Consider the following 24,000-nt stretch of genomic DNA (forward strand, 5'->3'; position numbering starts at 1 on the left):
GATATTTTTTCTGTAATTTGGATATATATGTGGAAGACCGTTATTATTTTGTAGAGTGCAAAATACTCGGAATCGTTTTTGATTGAATTTTTCCCCTGTTTATGGTAAAAATCTGATCAGATTACACGCACGGAGCAGGAGAGGGAGTAGGGGTGGTTGTCTGTTGGTGGGTGGTGGGTTGGATGGGTAGGGGAGGAGAGGAAGAGTATGATAGTGTATGATAGTCGTGTCCCCAACTATGACCATCAGAACAGCAGAGGAGGCAACTGTTCGTTATCTGGGCTGGAACTTGATTGTAGTGGAGAGTGTCTTGCGCAAGGTAAATCCCCACTCTCTCGGCCAAAAGAGTTTTTAAATTAAATTTTTTTTAAAATTACAGTCGGCTTTGGTATAGTTCCCAAAAGGCCAACTGGCCCTCAAGGCTGCAGCACTAAGAGCCAGTGCAATTTTGCCTCCTAGTTTTAGAGTCATAGTCCTTCACAAAAGACTAAGCTGTGAATGACTTCCTGTTGCAATGGAGAAACCATTGATCACACAGCTGTCACTTAGCTGTTGGCCCAAATGTAAGCTCATGTCAATCTGTGATATCAGCTGAGCGTTGGGCCTTGATGTAATGGGAGGTCGCAGCGTTTGGGGCTGGTGAAAGAACCTTGGGGTTGGTAGTGGTGGAGAGAAGTGGGAGATCGTTGGGGGTGATGGAGAAAGTCGTATTTTTGGGTGATGACATTGATCTGCATAGTAAACATAAAATTACACACATCTGTACTCAGTGGGGTAAGACTGGGAGAAATGATTGGGGCTGAGTTAAGAAAGGTAGAATATTGTGCGAGTGGTGTGTGTGTGTGTGTGTGTGTTTGTGTGTGTGTGTGTGTGTGTGTGTGTGTGTGTGTGGTGTGTGCGCGCGCATTAAGATATAAGGTGGATATATGTATGTATATATGTGTTTATACAGTATATGCATATATATCCATATATATTATAATTTATTATACAGAGAGAGAGAGAGAGAGAGAGAGAGAGAGAGAGAGAGAAACGGAAAGAAACAACAAAGACAGACAAACAGGAAACATGCACAAACAGAAAGAAAGAAATAAGAAGAAATTAGTACAAGAACATTTTTTGCTTAAAAATAACAATGCACACAACTTCATGTTAGACAGAAATCAATGGAACAAACAAGCCAACAAGCCAAAATGAGAACTTCAATGGAGCCCTCGTTTTTTTTTCCCTGCCAAGTCCCGAACTCCTAAAATAAAACTGTTTGGTTTTCCTTTTAGCTCGAGAGATAAGAACTCTTGAAGTGACTGGCAGGCAGACAGGGAGGTTGAAGAAGCCGTAAAAGTTCTCGGAATTCCGTCTGCTATCAGAGAAGAGATAAAAAAAAAGAAGAAGAAAAAGAACGTAAAAGAAGAAAGAACAAGCAAAATAAAACAAAACAATACACCCCCTAACCGCCCCCCCCCCCTCCCCCGCCAAAAAAACAACAACAACCCCAAAACACACACACACACACACACAAAACCCAACAAAACAAACACAAACAACAACAACACCAAACAAAAAACAAATAAACCAAAAAACGAAAAAAACAACAACAAAAAACAAAAACAAAAACAAAAAAACAAAAACAAACAACAACCAAAAACAAACCAAACCAAACACACATAAAGCAACAACAACAAAAAACATATCACATACAACTACGTCCCTAAACCTCAAGAGTGCAGCCCTATATAACTTGGAATCTTGGGTTTGCCCTGGCAGTTTGTAAAAGAAAGAAACAGAAAAAGAGAAGTTATTAGCAATGGTGAGAAAAACAATAAATATGGACAGGGCATGGGCATGCGCAAGCGTAGACCTGTCTGAGTGATTACGTGCAGGCTTTAAGGATGACGTTGGGTTTGCTTTTTATCATTTTGTTTATGTATGATGACTTTTTGTTGTTGCCGTTCTTGTTGTGCATTCGTTCATTTATTTCACTCACACACGCGCACACACACACACGCTAATTCATTTTCCTGTTAGACAAATTAAGCGCATTTACACATAGCACATATCCATTTATTTATCTAACTATCTATAGTTTGCTTTTATCGATCTGTCCGTCTGTCTGTCTGTCTCTACCTCTATAATTTTTCATAGATCATAATTTTCATTTTTATTATGAATTTTTTTTTAACAACTTATTAAATCGTTAAAAGCACATATTTTTTCCTCGTATGTTTGTTATAATCTCTTCATTTTCTCGAAACAACTATTTTCTTAACATAGTTCTTCTCTGGAAGGGCTGTGGTTTGGTTGTTGGCATTTAGTTTTGGGTTTCATAACTATTCACAAACATCCATTAATTATTAGAAGTTATACGTTTCCTGCCATTCTGTCGCTCTGCTCATATGACCAGGACGGAAATGGACAAGTGTGCATGTACTGAGTGTTCGTGCATGGATGTATACATGTATGTATGTATGTATGCATGTACATGTGTGTGTGTGTGTGTGTGTGTGTGTGTGTGTGTGTGTGTGTGTGTGTGTGTGCGCACGTGCGTTTGTGTATGTTTGTGTGTGTGAGAGAGAGAGACAAAGAGAGAGAGAGAGAGAGAGAGAGAGATTGATTGATTGTTTGATTGACAATTTGATGATAATAGTTTGAAGAGCTCTAGCTGTTATGCCAAGGGGATGTAATTTCTGATAAGAGAGAGATAGAGAGAGGTAGAGAGAGAGGGAGAGAGAGAGAGAGAGAGAGAGAGAGAGAGAGAGAGAGAGAGAGAGAGACTCCCCTTCCCACCCCAACCCCCCCTCGTTCCCCCCGCCCCCCACACACCCACCATCCCCTAAGATTAAAAAAAAAAAGTTTCTGACCAAAATCATCCAATCATAATCCTATCATCATTACTGACATAACTGATATATGTCCCACCCACCACCACCACCACCACCACCACTCAACCCTTCACCACCGCCACCTCCACACACCCACACTCCCATGCACCCCACCCCTACCCTTCTTCTTCCCCTGATTGCTGTTGGTGCTCTGCTGACTTGCAGACGGAGACGACCAAGTTCATTCTGCAGTACCTGTGTTCCATCACGAACCACACGTCCTTCTGGACAGAGCAACAGATTCTGGAGGCGAACACGGTGCTGGAAGCCTTTGGTGAGTTGTCCTTGAATTCATTAATATGTTCCCTCCCTACCTTCCTTCCTACGTGGTCTGGGGGATTATTGACAGGGTTTGTATGGGTGTGTGGCTAGGTGGCTTGGTTGGGGTGCAGTGTGGATGTGTGTTTGCGTGTGGGGGAGGGGGTGGGTGGATGTGGGTGCGGATGTGTGTGTGTGTGTGTGTGTGTGTGTGTGTAGAGTGAGTCTTGGTAATTGGGTTAAGAGCCTATGCTGTCGTGGGTATAGCTTCGTTGGTTTGGTTATGGTTTGTGTGTGTGTGTGTGTGTGTGTGTGTGTAGAGTGAGTCTTGGTAATTGGGTTAAGAGCCTATGCTGTCGTGGGTATAGCTTCGTTGGTTTGGTTATGGTGTGTGTGTGTGTGTGTGTGTGTGTGTGTGTGTGTGTGTGTGTGTGTGTGTGTGTGTGTGTTGATTTGCTGATGTTCAGAATCTTGTGTGTCAATCTCGATGTTGTTCGGAATCCTTTCACTCATTCCGCCTCTCTGGCTTCTCTTCTACTTATTCCCTCGTTCCCTCGTTCTCTCTCTCCACCCTCCCCCCCCCCAAGCCCCGCCCCTCCCCTGTTCCTTACTTTTGACTTAGTATTGCCACATTGGCTCTGAAAGCGTGGAACAGGAACACCATCACAGTCGTGGAACGCCGCCCCCCCCTCCCGTTCCCCAAACACACACACACACACACACACACACACACACACACACACACACACACACACACTCTCTCTCTCTCTCTCTCTCTCTCTCTCTCTCAATATATATTCAGTTCACGCCGCCCAGTCCCATCACTCTTCATTACCACGCCTGACCGCCACGAATGTCGGGCCGACTCCACACCTTCAATATCACCGCACTGCCACACCACAGCCACCCTGTCCCTTTCCCTGATGGAACTGGTGATTGGCTGCAGTCTGCTGTACACTGCGGAAACGAAAGAAATAGACCTGTGTGTATTTTTTTTTGGGGGGGGGGCGGGGTACTCGGTAGCTGCTGTATATTGTGGAAATAAAGAAATAGATACTTCTCTTTTTTTAATTTTTTTTTTTTTTTTTAGGTATTCGGTAGATGTTATATATTGTGGAAATAAAGAAATAGATACTTTTTTTTAATTTTTTTTTATTAGGTATTCGGTAGATGTTGTGTATTGTGGAAATAAAGAAATAGATACTTCCTTTTTTTTTTTAGGTACTCGGTAGATGCTTCTTCCTTTTTCTTTTTTGTTATTCTGCTGTATACTATAGAAATAAATAGATATTCCTTTTTTGGTTGTTGTATATTATTTCTCCTCCAACAACCCCCCCCACCTCCCCACCCGGATTCTCCGATGTATATTATGGAAATATGTTTCATTTTGGGGGATTACTCGGCTGTAGAATATTGAAATAAGGAGGTGTTTTTTTCGGGTTCTCTGCTGTATATAATGGAAAGGAATCGATATGTCTTTTTCGGGATTTCTTTCCTGGGGTTACTCTGTTATATATATATATATATATATATATATATATATATATATATATTGTGGTGAGGAACATTTCTTTGGGGGTGCTTTCTGTTGTGTATTATGGATAAGGATATTCTTTGAATACTCTCTTGCGTATATGATGGAAATGATATATTTCATTTTGGGATGTTCCGCTATATATTATGAAAAGAAAGAGATGGTGGATGAGAAATACAATACGATTGATAAATAGTCGTCTGAAAAAAGAGAAATATACAAATACATAATCATAATACAGTATGTCAGCCACCACAATGACAAAACAGCCAAATCTCTCCAAAGCAATGCATTATGCTGTCGAAGCTGACAATATTCAGCATGCATTAGTTAGGCAATATTCCGAGTGCACCAGCGCCAACTGCAATGAGCAACTTGACCAGATGCATTGGACAGGCAGCTCCACGATAGCAAGACACGACGAGACATGTTTTATTTCAGGAAACCGCGTGGGGGTACACAGATAGCTATGCTAAACTCGCAGCACCCCGTCTGCAGTCCACTATTACATATCACATCAGCGCGTCCACGTCAATATTATAGACCCTGCGCCGAGTTGGTGGTGACATACAGTGCCGAGTAGCTGGTGACATACACAAATTATGTCACACTTATCAGGCGATGATGGTATTCTAACCACAGAGGGGTTGTTGGTGAAGCGGGTTTACCGTGTCAACAGAGCCACCGTTGATCGATCATTCCCTCTCTACCGACATACACTTCAACCAACGAGTATTTGATATTGTTATGCGCTCTCCTGTTACACAAACGCCTAAAATGTTCAAATTACAAACAACAGTTCGACCACAAAGTTGCATGCGTGCGTTCGCGCGTGCGTGTTACTATTCATGGCCCTCCTATCACGCACCCACAAATAATAATTCAGACACCATGTTATATCCCTTCTCTTTTGTTATCTTTTCGGATCTCTTTCAAACACACACACACACACACACACACACACACACACATATATATATATATATATATATATATATATATATATATATATATAGAGAGAGAGAGAGAGAGAGAGAGAGAGAGAGAGAGAGAGAGACTTTAACGAAGGTTTAGAAAGTGCAAACTTTCTTAACAGTTTTATCTGTAACACACAGATCATATTCCGCGTACTTGGAAAAAAAAACAACTCCATAGAACCATTTTTGTCTTGAGGGGGTAACTTGGGGGTTGACTGTGGCGTCATGGTGTGCGCGCGTACAGTTTTATCCACTCCGCTGACGCTGTACTTGTATTTGTCAGTGGACTACCCGGGAATCGAAATCAGAATCAGACTCAGAGTAACTTTATCTCAATCAGAGAAATTAAGTGTGGTGAATGAGGTCTGAGATACACAAATATTACACGAAGCTACACGAAGTGCAGCGCTGTGTACCATCCCTCACTCCCCATGCTCCCCGCACCCTACATACACACCTTCGCCGTTCTCCCTCTTTCCTCTCTCTCGTGCAAGGTACCGGACATTCGTAAGGCCGTACAGTGCAATCGCTGTCCAAGTGTTAGTCTTTGGTTCAGTGCACCGTCTTAGAGTTTTTGTTTTGTCTGTTCTCGTTGGGTAGATGTTTTGAAATCCGTTCGGGTGTGCGCAAGGAAAACATCTTCAATGGACACTTCGTCCCGCAGTTTTAGGTTCGCTTTTTCAGTTAAAAAACAGTTTCTTGTTTTGTTTCTTTTTTTTCAGCTTCCTTATTTTTTTGTTAAAGGTTTTGTTTTAATAGGGCTTATTTTCTATTTCTTTTTCTCGCCAGCCTCACGTGTAGATATCTGTTGGCATGTAATTAACTAGTCGTCAGCGATGTCGATTGCGTTTGCAGAGAGAAACAAGACGTATGTTTGTTTTGCAGTTGTCAGGATGGGAATTCCTCCCCAACCACCCCCCACTCCCATTTGTTGTTGTTTTTGTTTGTTTTTTTGCTTCACTTGTGAGAGGGGAGTGCTTCATCTGCACTCCTCATGCCCCTCCCCCCTGTTCGCCTATGTATATTTTCTGTTTTTTTATGCTTGTAGGTAGTGTGTCTGTGAGAGTGAGAGAGAGAGAGAGAGAGAGAGAGAGAGAGAGAGAGAGAGCGCTAGCGAGCTAGCTCTACACAAAACTGTGAATGTGATCCGATTTGCTCTTTTAACAGCGCTAATGTTAAAAGATGATAAGTTCCCAGACCCTGAGATATCGATCGAGTGAGGGAGGATGAGAGAGAAGGGGGTTGAGAGAAAGGGAGATAGGAGAAAGAAAGTGAGTATAGAGAAAGGGAGAAAGACGAGAGGGAAGGAGAGGGGTGTAGGGAGAAAGGTAGAGAAAGAGGAGGGAGAAAGAGGAATTGAAGGGAGATTCAAGATTCAAGATGGTTTATTCAATTAAGGCCATAGCCCCATATGAATAGGGGGTAATAACAGTTTTACATGTGTCATTGCAATTGGTAATATAAACAACGCAACGTCTTTCACAACAAACTATCAGTGAATCTAAGAAATAAGTGTCTCTCTTAATTGCAGTGCTTTATAAAACACTGAATTGAAGGGAGAGAGACTGAGAGAGGCAAAGAGACAGAGAGAGAGAGAGATAGAGAGACAGAGGGATGGAGAACTCAACACACACGATTGCTTTTTTGTCAGTGCTAATGCGCAAGTTGATCCGACCCTGTTTAGTTATCGGATGAATGAAGAGAGACAGACAGACAGACAGACAGACAGACAGACACACACACACACACACACACACACACACACACACACACACACACACAACCGAATAAGGTTTGTCAGTGCCGCCACGGAGGTTCGGTCAAACCGATCTTTTCTCTCTTCCTATATTAATTCCTTCTGCTGGACTCGCCATCTGTGAAAGGTGTCATAATCAGCTGCATTCCCAATCCCCAATCTCAGTTCCTTAATACTAACTATAGGTCTTTTAGTGTGCACACGCATGTCCAACGTTTTATTTAGTACATAGGCCTGGAGAACGGGCAGTCAATAGGTTGTCAAATTCAGTTCGACGAAAGAAAGGAACACCGAAATTTATGCAGTCGTGTATTTCGGTACACGAGGTTGGGGTCAGCTGATTTTATATAGATATATTACCAGTTTGAGAGTATCGAAACTGCTTGGCGAAAATGAAATCAGATCATGTTCTTTCTAACCCACCCGATCGCATGGTCGTTATCTCTGGGGCTGAAAAGTTGTTTTAAAAAATAGTCAGAAGGAAATCCAACAACGTTTGGTCTTTGGGTAAACACTTTGGTGGCTATGCTGGTCTCGATTTCTTAAGTTTTATTTTATTTTATTTTATTTTTATTTTTATTACTTTTTTAAAGCACCTTATTAGGAAGATTACTCACATCAACAACAATGTAAAAATGTCATTCACTCCAAGGGAAAAGCATTCCTGTCAATTGTATCTCTGAAGCATTGAGACACAACCAGCCTTGGGAGAGAGAGAGAGAGAGAGAGAGAGAGAGAGAGACAGAGAAAGACACAGAGAGAGACAGACAGACAAACAGACAGAGACAGACAGATGGAGAGGAGGTTGGAAGGCTGTTGGACCACGGAAATGTATAGCAATACAAGTCGATGGGTAGGATGGAAGGGGTGGAGAAGGGACTTAATCTGAACACCATCAGAATAACACTGGACTTCATTTCCGTTCACTGCGTGGGTTGTTGGGAGACCGGATGGAGCGGAGCCGGCATTCGAACTGGCCAGCTTTGGAATGTAAGTTCGAAGCTGGGCTGTATGTAATCTCACGCTTTAGAAACGTCGGGTGATACGCGAGGGGACCTCACTGGAGGAGAGCCATTTTAACTCTCTCCATACGAACGGCGAAAGAGACGACGTTAACAGCGTTTCACCCCAATTACCACCATCAAAATATTGCAAGCGGAAGGCTCTTATACTGAAGAGGTGAATGTTGACAAAGAATACCACAATTCTGACGACGGAAGCTAAAGGTTGGGGCATTGAGACACCCACTGGACATCCGAGGGGTCTGTGTAGAGGAGAAGAGAGGACTGGCCGTACTGAGTGAGTTAAGACGGCCGTGCGGACATTAAGATCTTGATTGAAAGAAATAGTTGTGAACAACAGAAATATACAGAACCATTATTCTAGCTGCTCTTTCATAAAACTTTATCGATGAAATCCATCACGTTTTGCTAAATCCAAACTATGTTATTTAGGCTGTTCTGATACTGAAATTCGTTGTTGAAATTGATTTGAACTGCTGAACTAGAGACATAGTGTATTCATTCAGCAAGATTCCCCACCTCTGATCTTTCTGGCATGTAAGTATTAAGAAAAAAAAGAAAGACCAAAAAAAAAAAAAAGAAAGAAAAAAGAAGAGATCAAACAGCACACCCCTCCCACGCCCACCCCTCCCACGCCCCCGCCCCCCGCCCCCAGCCACCCACCCCAAAAAAAGAGAAATAGGCGTGCATAAAATAAACACAACGGGCAGCAACAATGAAAAAAATGACGTTGCATAACACACACACACACACGCACACACACGCACGCACACACACACACACACACACACACACACACACACACACAGAATATTATGGACAGTCGTATTCGACTGTGACCATCAGAACAGCAGAGGAGGTAACTGCTGACCCGATTATCTGGGTTAAAATTTGATTGTAGTGGAGAGTTTCTTGCCCAAGCTACATCCCCTCTCTTCTCGGCCAAGAGGGTTTTAGGACAGTCGGCGTTGGGATGGTAAAAGGCTAACTAGCCCCCAAAGCTGCAGCATTAGGAGCCAGTGCAGTTTTGCCTCCTAGTTTGAGAGTCATAGTCCTTCACAAAAGACTAAGCTGTAAATGATCCCCCCCCTCCCCCCCGCGCCCCCCTCCCTTCCCTCCCCCACGCACACAACCTTACTAAACTAATTTTTCATGAAAATTCCAGGCGAACCCATACATGTGGGAATCGTCTATCTACAGTCGCGGATGTTGATGCAGTTCGTTTACTGTGGTGGTGTGGATGATGAGATATATACAGAGAGAGAGAGAGAGGCGGGAGAGGGGGTTGAGGGGAGGACAGAAGGGATGGAGGCAGTAGGGGCCGGGGGGGGGGGATACTCTGTGCTGATGATGTAAGACACATTACCGGTGGCAGACTCGTCCTGTCAGTTTATCTCTCAGGTTGGAATTCCGGGTCGTCCATCCAGTTTTAGCTCTCCAGTTCCTGTACACACACACACATACACACACACACACACACTACGCACGCTCACACATACACATACATATGCGCGCGCGCACGCACTACGTATGCACAACCACACAGACACGGACACACACACACACACACACACAGAGTTAGCTGCTGACGTGTGAAGAAATAGGTTCCGTCCTGTCAGGTGGTTTTCGTGTGTGGTAGGGGGTCTACTTGGGGAAGGCTTGCGGAGATGTGATGAGGGGTGGGTTGCTGGGTGGTGTAATGTGTGTGCGTTCCACATTCCCATCTTCATCATTCTGAACTACCTGAAATAGACTCTGATATTGATGGGACTGATAGACTGGATAGAAAATGGTTTTCAATTGCTGATAACATGTAGGATTTGTCAGGAAGACATTGTTACAAACACCCCCCCCCCCCTTTTTTGTTTGTTTGGTAATTTCATTTGTTTAAACTTATCTTGCATTTCCTGATCAACCTCTCTCCAAAGGCCTATATGATTTGTTACTACAGGTTGGTGTGTCGGATGAGCCATTTGTCAGAACAAGACAGATGGATGCTTACCGCTTTTATAACCACAGTTGAGGACGTGCGTGCGTTTTGCACGTACATAAGCACACGCGCATGCATATTATATATACACTTGTGCTTACGTGCGTTCACTCGTGTTCGCGTTATCTAGTTAGCAAAGGAGGAAGTAGAGGAGGAGGAAGATAGAAAGAGAACAGAGAAAGAAACGAAATTGATGTGAAAGGATCGACAGTCCTTATGAGTGGAGAAAGAAGGAAGGGAAACAAAAGAAATGTAAAGAAAAGAATAGAACCGATATCAAAACGTACGATAATCTGTCATTAAGCTTCTCACCTTTTCTTCCAGAACCGAAAAGATCCTTGAAATGGAATCGAAAGTCTGTGGAGATCGTTTTCTTTAAATTGTGTGGAATGCTCTTTTTTTTTCTCCACTGGATTTGTCACAGGCAAGAAACAGCTGTTTGTTTTTTTTCCTTTTTTTTTGTGTGTGTGTTTTTCTCATTTAATTACGAAGTCTCCCATTTCCTTATCCACCTGTCTCTACATTACAGGATGATTAGCCAGACAGAATCTTCGGCAAAGACATACGTACAGCCATTTGGCAGAAACGAGAAGATGTTGACAGTAATCTTATCGCAGAAGAGCATTTGCCTGTGTGTACGTGAGCGCTCACTCTTGCATGCGTTTATACACACGCGCATGATAAATAGTAGACATGAAAGAGGACATCGAGAAACGAAGAGATGAAATAGTTGTTAAGGTGCCGAGAGAGATTCTGTAGAAATACAGAGCAGAAGAAAAGAAACAGACAAACCCGATCTCACGACACGATTTCCTTTTTATTTCAGCCTCACTCGTTCTCTTCTTGATCTCAGCTCTCTGAAAAGCCCCCACAAGATAGATAGATGGCAGATAATATAAAGATTGTTTTCTTTCTTGTATAGGATTTGTCAGACTCGCTGAACATTTTCATTAGATTTTTTTTCTTCCTCCCCTAATGTCCGGTCTATCTGCCCCCGTTTCCCCACTCAGGGCTGTCTACATGTGTTATTGATAAACCGGCGGACAGACAAGATCTTGACCGAAGACTTTTACAAATGGCCACCGGGCATAGATGGGAAGAAGGGCGAAAGTCGCAATCTCATTGAAGGGGAGAATGTGCTTTGTGTGTGTGTGCGTGCGCGCGCGCGCGTGTGTGTGTATGTGTTCGCTAGCGCACATGCATGCATATATTTTATATATATGTATATACATGCCTACGCACATTCGTACACTCGCAAATGCACTCGTTTGATAGTCGGAAAAAGGAAAAATAGGAGAGAAAGGCCATTAGAAATGTAGCGATGAAATCAGTGTCAAGGAGAGGGTAGAATATTAAGATATTTGTTAGGGGAAACAACAGAAACATCAAACAAAATAGACAAACGAAACAGCCCTTTTTCCGAAAAGTAAAAAGAAGAAAAAGAAAGAAAAAAAAATCCACAATGTCAAACAAGAGAGAGAGAGAGAGAGAGAGAGAGAGAGAGAGAGACGGACAGACACACACACACACACACACACACACACACACACACACACACACACACACACACACACACACACACACACACACACACACACACACACGAGAGAGAGAGAGAGAGAGAGAACATCGTTTCACTTTAATTTCTTACAATCGGCTTCTTTATCTGAACTTCCTGAGAAATACTCTTTGATTGGTAGGATTTATCAGAGTCCAGGAATAACCTTCCTTTTTTTTCTTTTTTTTTCCAAGTCAGTCTTCTATTTCCATAATCATCTTTTCTGAGAAGTTACAAGCTCATGAGCGGGATGAGCCTGTGCGAAGGAATACTGAGACTGATGATTATTTTTATGTGCGCCCGTGCGTGCATGTTGTTTATGCTCATGGGCATGAGGAGGGGAAAAAAAAGGATAATAAAAGCCAGCGAGACGAATTTAATATTGAGGAACGGAGGTGATTATATTGCATGATTAAGAAAATAATCAAAACGGATAAACAAACCAACCTTTAGCAACACACGATTTCCTTTCATTTTAGCTTCGCATGCTCTCTTCTTGACCTGAGGTTCCTAAACAGACAGAATCCGAGATGAATGGAGGTGGCAGACTGTACACACATATTGTTTTTGTTTCAGTCGCTGATTGAATTTGTCAGCCATGGAACATCTTTCCTTTATTCTCTCTCTCTCTCCCCCTCCCTCTCATGTGTGTGAGGTGTGTGTGTGTGTGTGTGTCTGTGTGTGTGTGTGTGTTTCTTTATTATGTATGTCTTTCTGCTTGAATACATTTTACCTTCATTTATGTGTGTAATAGATGTAAATTGACAAGGACAGATAGGAAGAAGAGGCTATGCATAAAAACCTAATCCTTGAATAAAAACGTTTTGAGTCCTGAGTGCTGAGTTCTCTCTCTCTCTCTCTCTCTCTCTCTCTCTCTCTCTCTCTCTCTCTCTCTCTCTCGTGCTTCCCTACGCACCCCCCCCCCCCCTCTTCATGCAATGTATTGCGTGCTGATAAGCCAGACGAGCCATTAAGCAGCAAACGGCTGATGGATGCTTACCATTTTTATCACAGCAGAGAATGCATGTGCGTGTTTGTGTGTACGTACGCGAACACACGTGCGTGCGTTCTTGCCCAGAGTGCGCCCGCTCGAGTTTGCGTTCGCTGGTTGGCGATACATGAGGAGGAGGACGGAAAGAGGGGCAATCAGAAACGAAGAGACGTTATTGATGTTGACAGGATCGAATGCCTCATTCTTTTCATTCATTGTTTATATGGGCTACAACTTCCACGTAAGATCCTATCTGCGAGGTGGCTTGTTACATGTTTGAACGTTTTTACTCCGCAACGTAGGCAGCCATACACCAATTTCGGGGATGTACACACTTGGTATACACTTGTTTCCAACCCCACCGAACACTGACATAGATTGTGTGATCTTTAACTCGCGAGAAAACTTTTCCCATGGTTATACATTGCTCGTTAGAAGAAAGGGTATTGCAAATACCCATATGTGTAATTCATTGCACAATAATTCAGAAATTCTAATTTCTTATGTCTTACGCTTTAACATTTTTTCAGTTTTATCCCTTTGCATGACTGTGTTCACACTTTTAAGACGATTGAAGCAATGGACAATCGTTGACCTGGAAGATCGGGGGAAAAAATCTCTACACCAAGTCCACTGGGCGCCGGTACCGGAATCTGACTCCAGGCCTTATGATTGAAAGTCCAACGTTATAAGCACTCGGCTAAGGCTTCAGCCTGTCACGGAGGAAACCTGACAAACAAAAGAAACGGATAAAGCACGATCAAATCACCATTTCCTTTCACTTAAGCTTCTCACGTTCTCTTCATGATCTGGCTACCCAAAGAGGCCCCGAGATGGAACTGACAGAGAATGTAGAGTGTTTTCTTTCGCTTATTGGATTTGTCATACTCTGGGGAACATATTTCGTGTTCTTCCAATATATCCTCCCCATTTCCCTATCCACGGGTCCCTATATGATATCATAGATTGGTAAGGTGGGCGAATAAGAACGCGGTTGCCATTTGGCAAATAGGAAAGTTGATGTTTTACCATTTGGTTTACCCGTGATAGAGTTCGTTATTCAGTTTATGTCTTTTCACACAAAAGCAATATTGGCAGTAAAGGATCTGCTTGTGTGTACAGACATGGACATACCAAAAAAGGGGAAGAGGGAGGAGGAGAGAAATAGGACAATCAGAAATGGGGAAACGAAATGGATGTTATAAGCTAGAAAGAGACAGTATCCACAACAAACACACACCACACACACACACACACACACACACACACACACACACACACACACACACACACTCTCTCACTCACTCACACACACACACACACACACACACACACACACACACACACACACACACACACACACACACACACACACACACACTCACATTTGCCTCAGTAACTAAGTCAGGTCTTGTTTCAAGGCTAAATAATTCCAGAGCATAAAGTACTGATTTCGAATCAACAAAGAATGCTGTTTTCGAGAAAACCATTTGATGGCATACTTAGTAGTTCAGATCTTGTATAAGAGCAGATAGCTCAGCCGTGAATATGGAAATGTTTTCCAATAAAGTAAGATTTTTCAACATTAAAGGCAGGAATATAGAAAGCCGCACCAGCATTTTTGTCATCAAGAACAGATCCACCTGTAAATATATGGAGATCGTTCTGATATTTTTCTGCTATATGAATTCTGACAGTACTTGGCGTGATATTGATGTTTTCTTCCTTTTTTGTTTTAGAATAACTGATATAAAAATCTGCTTTCAACATTTCCCAAAAAGGAACAGGAGTGTGATGTGGTTTTGCAGCTAACTCTTCCATGTTAACATCAGATTCTTATAACAAATTTGAAACGTGAGTTGCAACTGTTTCTTGTGATGAAATGGCTTTAGCTCTTTTTTTTTCTTTGTGTGTGTGTGTGTGTGTGTGTGTGTGTGTGTGTGTGTGTGTGTGTGTGCTAGGGCTTACTCGTGTTTGTTAGTCAGCAAATCAAGTGGAGGAGAAGGGAAAAGAGGGCAATAAGAGTGCAAAAGATGGAATCGATTTTAATCAAAGAAAAGATCGAATGTCCGATTTTAATCAAAGAAAGAATCGAATGTCGAATTGTAGGGAGAAAAAAAGGAAGGAAATAAACTAATAAGTGATATCATAGCTTGCGGTGTGTGTGTGTGTGTGTGTGTGTGTGTGTGTGTGTGTGTGTGTGTGTGTGTGTGTGTGTGTGTGTGTGTGCGCGCGCGCTGGTTGTTACTCGCGTTTGCTTGTCAACAAATCAAGTTGAGTAGGAAGATATTTCAGTTAAAAAAAAAAAAAGTCGAATGTTTTATGAACTGCGGATTAGTTGGGGTGAGGAGGGGGAGAGGAGGAGGGGGGTCGATATCAGAACATTGGATTTCTTGTCACTTGCTCTAGTCCGGCCTCAGAGACTCCGAAACAGACTCCCAAGCCTATGCAGAAGATGGCTTTCTTTCTATATTTGGATTTGTCCGACTCGCTGATCATGTGAGTTCATCTTGGTCTCACTCGCGTTTGCTAGTCGGGAAATGGAATAGGAAGAGAAGGGAAAAGAGGGCAGTCAGAGTGAAAGGGGTTAAATCGATTTTAATCTAAAGACAGGATCGAATGTCTAATTAACTGTGAGGGAGGAAAAGAGAAAGAGAAGAAGAAGAAAGAAGCGATATCATAACACAGTTTCTGTTCACTCGCTGTAGTCTGGCCACAGAGACACCGAGACGGACTCCACTCTCCAGACTATGCAGAATATCGTTTTCTTTCTCATAATGGATTTGTCAGACTCGTAGAACATCTCCCTTGCGTTTTTCCAATATGTCTCCATTTCCTTACTCAGGGCTGTCTACATGTTGTCGATAAGCCGGACGGACACGATCTTGGTGGAGAGAAGACCTACTTACAGCCATCACCCAGAAATGGGAAGATGGGATGTTGACTATAGTTTTTTTTTGTTTTGTTTTTTTCTTCAAGAAGGAGGCTGAGTAGAATCGTTTGCACAATGGATTTTCTGTACATTATTTTATCATATTTTCTTTTATTTATTTATTTTTTGTTATGGATTAGATGGCAATGTACAACATTCAGTACTCGGATTCGAGTCTTGCTTTTTGTAGTTGATGTGTCCGTCCTCGATAAATGGGGCTACTTTAGTAGTAGTAGAAGCAGCAACAGTAGCAGTAGTTGCGGCACATAGGAGATGTAAGATGGCTCACATAAATTAAGCGCACTGGTTACATCATTTGAAGAAAGTAACATACGCTTATTAATGAAAATTCAGAGGCAGTGTTAAACCAGAAATAAACGTGTCATATTTACTCAGTCATTAAAAAAAAAAAAAAAAAAAAAAAATCCACGTGTTTGCTGTTTCTTCAGACTCGAAGATTACATTGGTTGAGTATGTAACCAGTACCAATTACAAATTTTTAAAAAAGGGAAAAAAAGAAAGAAAAAAAGAAGAAAAAAAGGCAGTTGCGTATTATGCTAGATTGAACCTAGACTCTCTCTCTCTCTCTCTCTCTCTCTCTCTCTCTCTCTCTCTCAGCGTCTGACTTTTTCAGAATGCAATGTCTTTATTCAACTGACGTCTGGAAAGCTTAGCAGCACTCTTTTTTATGCGTACGTGCGAGATTTACGGTAAACCTTTGAAAAATACACCAGATCTGTAACGCCTTTAACGTACGGCCTCGTACCGCGACTGGGTTCTGCTGCGTTGCTGGGCTGCAATTTCCATGAATATTATTTCTAAGAAAAAGGATTTTACATGCGTCTGCGTAGTTTATTTACTCCTGTTGGTTTTTAAACGGCCTTTTATGTTGAGGGTTTGGCTGTGTATGCTGGTTAATTATAATGTGTGTGTGTGTGTGTGTGTGTGTGTGTGTGTGTGTGTGTGTGTGTGTGTGTGAAGGGTGGGGGTTTCCATAACGCTTGAGATGCTGACACCAGTTTTCGGATCGTAACTTGCCTGTGTTGGTCTCCTGCCGACATCGGTTGTAGGGTCGTTAGTTCGCTGATTCTGATCCTCGTTCAGAAAGACGATTGGGACCCCCCGAATTCGTCCTTGAACTCTGCGTGGTTGGGATGCATGACAAAGCACAATATCTTTCAGTACTACGCCACATGTCCTTGCGGACGACAGATGTACCGTAAGCACAAGAGGGCCGATTGTGGAACTTCCGGTTTGTTCTACGCTTTCAAGTGACGTGACAGAACCACTCAGTGCCTGTGTGTAGCCAGCCATGCGGAAGAAGGAAACTGCGGATGTTAAGAGGCTGGGATGGCTGACTGACGACGGTGATAATGACGACGATGATGATGATGATGATCTCACTCGCTGGTAGAAAAATCTGCGGTGTGCGATATCGCAACAAGTCTTCTTGAAGCGCTTGTGAGAGGGGTCAATGTTCGGTCATCTGCTTTCGTTTTCTTAGAGACAGGATGTCTTCCATTAAACGAATCGAACGATAGTTTTTCACTTCCCCGTGCAGTATAATGGCTTTCATTCTCTTTCCTCCATCAAAACAGATATCATAACAAGAAGAGAGAAATGAAAAACGTCCCCAACCAAAACCAGACCCAAGCCGAATTCTAAATCCTAAATTTGAGCTTTGAATCTTTTCTATTCGTTTGCGTAGAACGTTTGACTTTGGGCATGTAGTTTGCTTGCAGTAAGATCAGTTTGGGAGAGAAAAACAAGGCAAAACAAAATAATAACACGGAAAGAGAAACCGGCCTTATCCTTAGAGATGCGCTCTCGCCCAAAATATTGTGATGTCTTTTTTTTCCACACTTGTGTTGACAGACTGACAGATTCTCAATGCACGAACGCACAAAGGCAGTTATATATTATTTTTCTTCGACGTGGGTGTGTGGACAAACACAACTTCACGTTTGTTGTTGTTTTCAGAAACGCGCGCGTGCAATTCATCACGCTCTCTCAGGTACGCGCGTGTGTGCTCACACACTCGTAAGCGCGTATGTTCACTCACGCTTATACGCACATAACGCAAGCACGCACTAACTAGCATTTTCTCAACCGCATTCGCGCGTGCATACACACACGCGCGCTTATTCTCTCTCTCTCTCTCTGTCTCTCACTGTCTCTGTTGTCTGCCTTTCTGTCTGTCTGCCTGCCTGCCTGTCTGTCTGTCTGTCTCTCTCTCTCTCTCTTTCCTCGTCTCTCCCACTCTCTCTCACCAAACATGAGTCGCAGTCATAGCTCATTCGAGTAAAGACGGAAGTGAAAGTGTCCCCCACCCAGCCTGACATCACCAGCAGTTTCCTGAAAAGCCCTTCCGCTTTGGTCGCTTTTGAAAAATTATTTCAGTCACAAGGAAACTAATAACAATAATGATAATAACAATGGATACTTATATAGCACACTACCCAGAAATCTGCTCTAGGTGCTTTACAAAAATACTTTTGTTAACATATATTACATCAATGTTACATACACACACCAAAACACACACACACACACGCACAGTGCATACATACATTTTAACATCCATGTGTATCTAACAGCTAACCTCAACACATACGCACACATAGATAGGCACAAACTCACATAAACACACGTGCGTGCGCGCGCGCAAACACACACACACACACACACTACACATTCATATACATACATGTAGTTATGTACACATACATATTTTTTTGTATTTCTTTTTATCACAACAGATTTCTCTGTGTGAAATTCGGGCTGCTCTCCCCAGGGAGAGCGCGTCGCTACACTACAGCGCCACCCATTTTTTTGTATTTTTTCCTGCGTGCAGTTTTATTTGTTTTTTCCTATCGCAGTGGATTTTTCTACAGAATTTTGCCAGGAACAACCCTTTTGTTGCCGTTGGTTCTTTCACGTGCGCTAAGTGCATGCTGCACACGGGACCTCGGTTTATCGTTTCATCCGAATGACTAGCGTCCAGACCACCACTCAAGGTCTAGTGGAGGGGGAGAAAATATCGGCGGCTGAGCCGTGATACGAACCAGCGCGCTCAGATTCTCTCGCTTCCTAGGCGGACGCATTACCTCTAGGCCATCACTTCACACATAGTATACACACATAGTCAAGCACAGCTAATGCAAAGGAAGTAGACCTACCACAATTGAATTTATTGCTGAGGGAAAAGGTGAGTTTTGAGACGAGATTTAAAAGATGCGAGGGAATCAGAATGACGGAGGTTGTCAGGGAACTGGCTCCACGACTTTGGCGATAATCATAAACAACATATGTAATTCACATGACTCCACCCAGTCACAGTAGGCAAGTCTTTGTTTTGATCGACGTTTTTGATTTTGGACAATCTAATGAGACCTTGTCGTCAGCTTTTATGAAAAAACAAAAACAAACCAACAACAACAGAGAATGTTATGATTGAGTTCTGTCAGTTCTCGCACGCGAAGGGAACTCCGAACTCTGATAATAATGGAAAAGTGATACACCCTCATGCCTGCAAGTGAGTCAGCGGAACTTCCCACCTCCGCCCCTCCCCCCGTCAATGAATACAATGCACACAGAAAGGCAGACTGTCTGCAGTATGGAGACAGAGACAGAGGGGCGTGGCGGATGGATAACGTCCGGCATTTATTGCCACCCCCCTCCCTTCCGCCCCCAACACACACTCAAACACGAGGTGTGTGTGTGTGTGTGTGTGTGTGTGTGTGTGTGTGTGTGTGTGTGTGTGTGTGGAGGTGGGGTTGCAGATATGATGAAACCATTGTTATGTTTTTACCAGACTCTCCCTTTCCTGCCACTTAAGTCTTGTATGTTCTTTCCCAAAGATATTGTTGCTGTTCTTTCCCCTCTCTTGGTGTGCTTGCCTGTGTCACTATTGTAGCGACATGCTTCATTGTATAGGGGCGTGTGTGGCACTCGCTCTGTTTGACCTGCATGCTGGTCCACTGTGGTACCAAGCTTTAAGATTTGATACACTGGCCAGTTCCAGGTGCTTTTTTTTTCTGTTGGACCTTTTTTTTCAAATCAAAATGGGTGCGTCGATTATTAAGGAATTCACAGGCAGTCGAATATTTCAAGTGATGAATCGTCAACAGTTCCGAGAAAATAGTTACTGTCCATGTGTGTGTGTGTGTGTGTGTGTGTGTGTGTGTGTGTGTGTGTGTGTGTGTGCGCGCGCGCGCGTTCGTTTGTGGTTGTGGGTGCCAGTGTGGTGAAGGTGTGGTGTGTTGCATTGCATTGCTTCGCGTTTTGTTTTGTGTGTTGAGGTGGTTCTTGTTGTACCGCTCCTGCTGCCGTTGTAGCTGTTGCTGCCGTTGTTGTTAGCCATCTTTCCATATATATGTTGTTGTTTTTTTGTAAAGTTACAGACCCATTCCAAAATATATCTTCAACCATACAGATGTCGCAAACAATCAATGTACCAAAAAACTCAGATCCCTCTGGTACTTAAGAAATAGGGGCGTACGTCGCTTTCGATACACACAGAAAGACGGTAAGGCCGACGGCCCGAGACTAAGTGAAAAGGAATCAAATAACCACCCACACCATTTTATTACAGAGGGTTGGTGGATGTGGAGAGACCGAAGAAACAATATCTCTCTCACTCTCTCTCTCTCTCCACACAGACACACACACACACACACGCTCACGCGCGCGCGCACGCGCAGATCTCTCTCTCTCTCTCTCTCTATATATATGTATATGTATATATATATATATAATTAGAAGAAGAAACAAGAGAGGCAAGGCCTTCAAGACTCACTTGTGATAAATTAAGTCCCCTAGCATTAATTACAGAGTAATTTCCCTTTTTTACTATCTGCACCAAAGCGTTTGCAAAATAAATAAAAATTCCACGCTTAGCAAAAGATGTTCCTGTTTGAACAAAAAATGATAATAATGACTCCTCTTGTTGTTGTGTCAGAATAAGACGTCAAAGTGCTAAGTTTTGAGAATACAAAAAATATAAATATAACAGTAAATGCAGTTTGCATTTTGCAGTAAATGCAGCCTATAATTAGGCTTCTTTTTTTATTTTTTTGTGCCCATCCCAGAGGTGCAATATTGTTTTAAACAAGATGACTGGAAAGAACTGAATTTTTCCTATTTTTATGCCAAATTTGGTGTCAACTGACAAAGTATTTGCAGAGAAAATGTTAATGTTAAAGTTTACCACGGACACACACACACACACACACACACACACACACAGACAACCGAACACCGGGTTAAAACATAGACTCACTTTGTTTACACAAGTGAGTCAAAAAACCAACTCTCTACGCGACCCATTTCTCAAACACTGTCTCTTTCATTTTTATCTCGTGCTGTCTTGCTTTAACCGAAACTTGTCGCCGCCACCACCTGCCCACCAAAGCCAGTGGGTCTGGCTGTCCCTCAAGGACGTCCTTCCGATGAAAGACTTCCGTCCGTCCGTCCGGCCGTGCGTCCGGCCGTCCGTACCGTCCAGTACTTGGGCTTGTGTGGTTCAGCCCTTTTCGGCGTTGTTACTGATTGTGTATGACGTTGTTTTTCTGTTCTCTCTCTCTCTCTCTCTCTCTCTCTCTCTCTGTTGAGAGAGAGGGAAGTACAGGTAGACAGATACATGAGTAAGTGCAGAGGGAGAGAAAAAAAGGAGAAAGGTAGTCCGTAGAGAGAGAGAGAGAAAGAAAGGAGTAATCACGTGAACACAGAAAGTTTACCATCATCGGATCACCGGCAGTCAAAACAGAGCAGAGTTAAATCTTCTGAAGTCGAAAATCGTTAGAAGAAGGAAAGAAAGAAAGAAAGAGGGAAAGGAAGAAAGAAAAAGACACAAGAGGATTGGTAAACTTCACTAGGCATATATGCGAAGATTTGCCCGAATAAATTATGTATCGAAATAGGTAGGTCATCGATCTAAAAATTGATACGTATGGAAATGTGTGCGGATATCCATGCATGAGAGGGTGTGTGCGTGCGTATAGCTGTAGGATTCACGAGAAATTTGCATTGGGGCCTGGCAGAGCCTGTGATCAGAAAGCAGCCAACAAATACCTGCAAATCAGCTGGTGTATGACTGGAACAGAATGTGTTGACGCTTGTGTTCTCAGCCAACTGTTGATCCGTCTCAGGTGAAGACTATTACTTCAGCAGTTGCAAACACAGAAATAAGTTTCAACCCTGACCTGAAAATGACATAAAAAAAACGACTGTGTGTGTGTGTGTGTGTGTCTCTCTCTCTCTCTCTCTCTCTCTCTCTCTCTCTCTCTCTCTCTGTGTTGGTGTTGTTGATGGTGGTTCTGGTGGCCTCTCTCTCCTCATTCTCCCTCCCTTCTCCTCCTCGCTCTCATTCCTCTGCTGCTGTTGCTGCTACTGCTCTTCTTCTTTCTCCTCCTCGTCTTGCGACGGTTTCCATATTCAAAAAAAGAAGTGCTGACACCACAGTTACAATCGATTTCGGAGTGGAAGGGACTAAGGTGAAGGGGGTAAGCGGGAAACGAGGAGCGAACAGAAAAAAAAGATAGAAGATGGATGGCGAGTGGTATTGGCCTGCGTTGGTCCCTGGGGAGGTAAGGGAATTGGGGGGTGGGGCAGAGAGAGAGAGATGGGGGGTGGGGTGGGGGGGGGGGGGTGGGGGGTAATGGGGTCCTTTGATGCCGGCGTCTGATAACGCAAGTCCTTCGCCGCAAAGTGCTGTCATCTTGAGGAGGACGTGTCTGGAATACAAGGGATGGAGGGGAGAAGGGTCTCTCCGTGGACCTGTGCGACATTTCAGTCAGTCTGTCTTTTTCTGTTGGGGCGCATGCGTTCTGCGTGCGGTGTCCTTTTCACCCGTATCAAATCTCTTTTGACTGTCAGTGTGTGTGTGTGTGTGTTGTGTGTGTGTATGTGTGTGTGTGTGTGTGCTTGCGTGTGTGTGCTTGCGTACGTACGTGCGAGCTTGCATGTGTTTGCTTGTCTGTTTGACATGCCCCAGTCCCTTTCGTTCTGTCCTAATTTGTCTGTGTTTCTGTCTTTCTGTCTGTCCGTCTGGCCGCTTGTTTCTGTCGTTGTCTGCATCATATCCTGTCTCTCTCTTCCCGTATCTGTTTCTCTGTCTCTGTCTCTCTGTCATTCTCCCTCTCTCTCTCTCCCCGTCTGACTTCTTCTTTCTCGAACTCTCACGCCCCATGGACATCTTTCTGTCCACGCAACGTAATTCTTACACATTGACTCAAAACTCTGCAGTAGCCGCTTACTTTCTAACTTCATAAGAAAACCATCCTCACTTTTCTCAACTTTTCTTCTTTGTCTCTCTCTGTCTGTCTTCCCCTCCTTCCTCCCACCTACACCCTTCCCCGCAAGCTGTGTGAGGATACAAACTGCATAATGATTGTAAACATTCCCTTGTACACAGTACGTCATTCATGTTATGGGCAAGAAGCCTGACATTAAAATACCTTCGACTTTGACTTTTGAGTTCAACCCTCTTCCCCCTGCAGGCAACGCCAAGACTGTGCGCAACGACAACTCGAGCCGCTTCGGCAAGTTCATGCAGGTGTGCTTCCACGGGCACGAGATTAAAGGCTGCATCGTGCAGGACTACCTGCTGGAGCAGTCGCGCATCACCTTCCAGTCGCCCAACGAGCGCAACTACCACGTTTTCTACCAGCTGGCCGCCGGCGCCCAGGCCTCGCCGGAGCTGGCCCAGCAGTACCAGATTGGCCCCGTGGACTCCTACGCCTACCTGAACCAGAGCGGCTGCTACACGCTGAGCGGCGTCAACGACCTGACCATGTTCGATAATCTGCGGCTGGCCATGAATGTGCTCAACATCAGTGAGGTGAGTTTGGTTGGTGAGGAGGAGTTGTTTTTTTTATGGTGGGGTGCGGGGTCGTGGGGGTGGGGGAATTGGGGGGGGGGGGGGGGGAGTTGGGGTATGGGGATGTAGATTTGCGTGGTGAGTTGGTGGGTGGGTGTTGTGGGTGCTTGTGTATGGATGGGGAAGTGGTGGTGGTGTGGGTGTGGTGTTCTTGTGTGTGTTTGGGGTATGTGTGTGTGGGGGGGTGGGATGGGTGTGGTTGTGTGGGGTGTGTGTTTGTGTGT

General features: G+C 43.6%; 1 protein-coding gene across 1 annotated transcript in view; it reads left to right on the top strand.

The window, feature by feature from the left end:
* Positions 1 to 24,000, top strand: part of LOC143296612 (myosin-VIIa-like) — a 220,551-nt gene that overhangs the window by 54,185 nt on the left and 142,366 nt on the right. Inside the window, exons 5-6 of the mRNA XM_076608641.1 lie at positions 3,045 to 3,153; positions 23,397 to 23,737. Of these exons, the coding sequence (XP_076464756.1) occupies positions 3,045 to 3,153; positions 23,397 to 23,737 (450 nt within the window). The remainder of the gene's footprint in view (positions 1 to 3,044; positions 3,154 to 23,396; positions 23,738 to 24,000) is intronic.

This window comes from Babylonia areolata, chromosome 21, assembly GCF_041734735.1.
Source record: "Babylonia areolata isolate BAREFJ2019XMU chromosome 21, ASM4173473v1, whole genome shotgun sequence".
Taxonomy (NCBI): domain Eukaryota; kingdom Metazoa; phylum Mollusca; class Gastropoda; order Neogastropoda; family Buccinidae; genus Babylonia; species Babylonia areolata.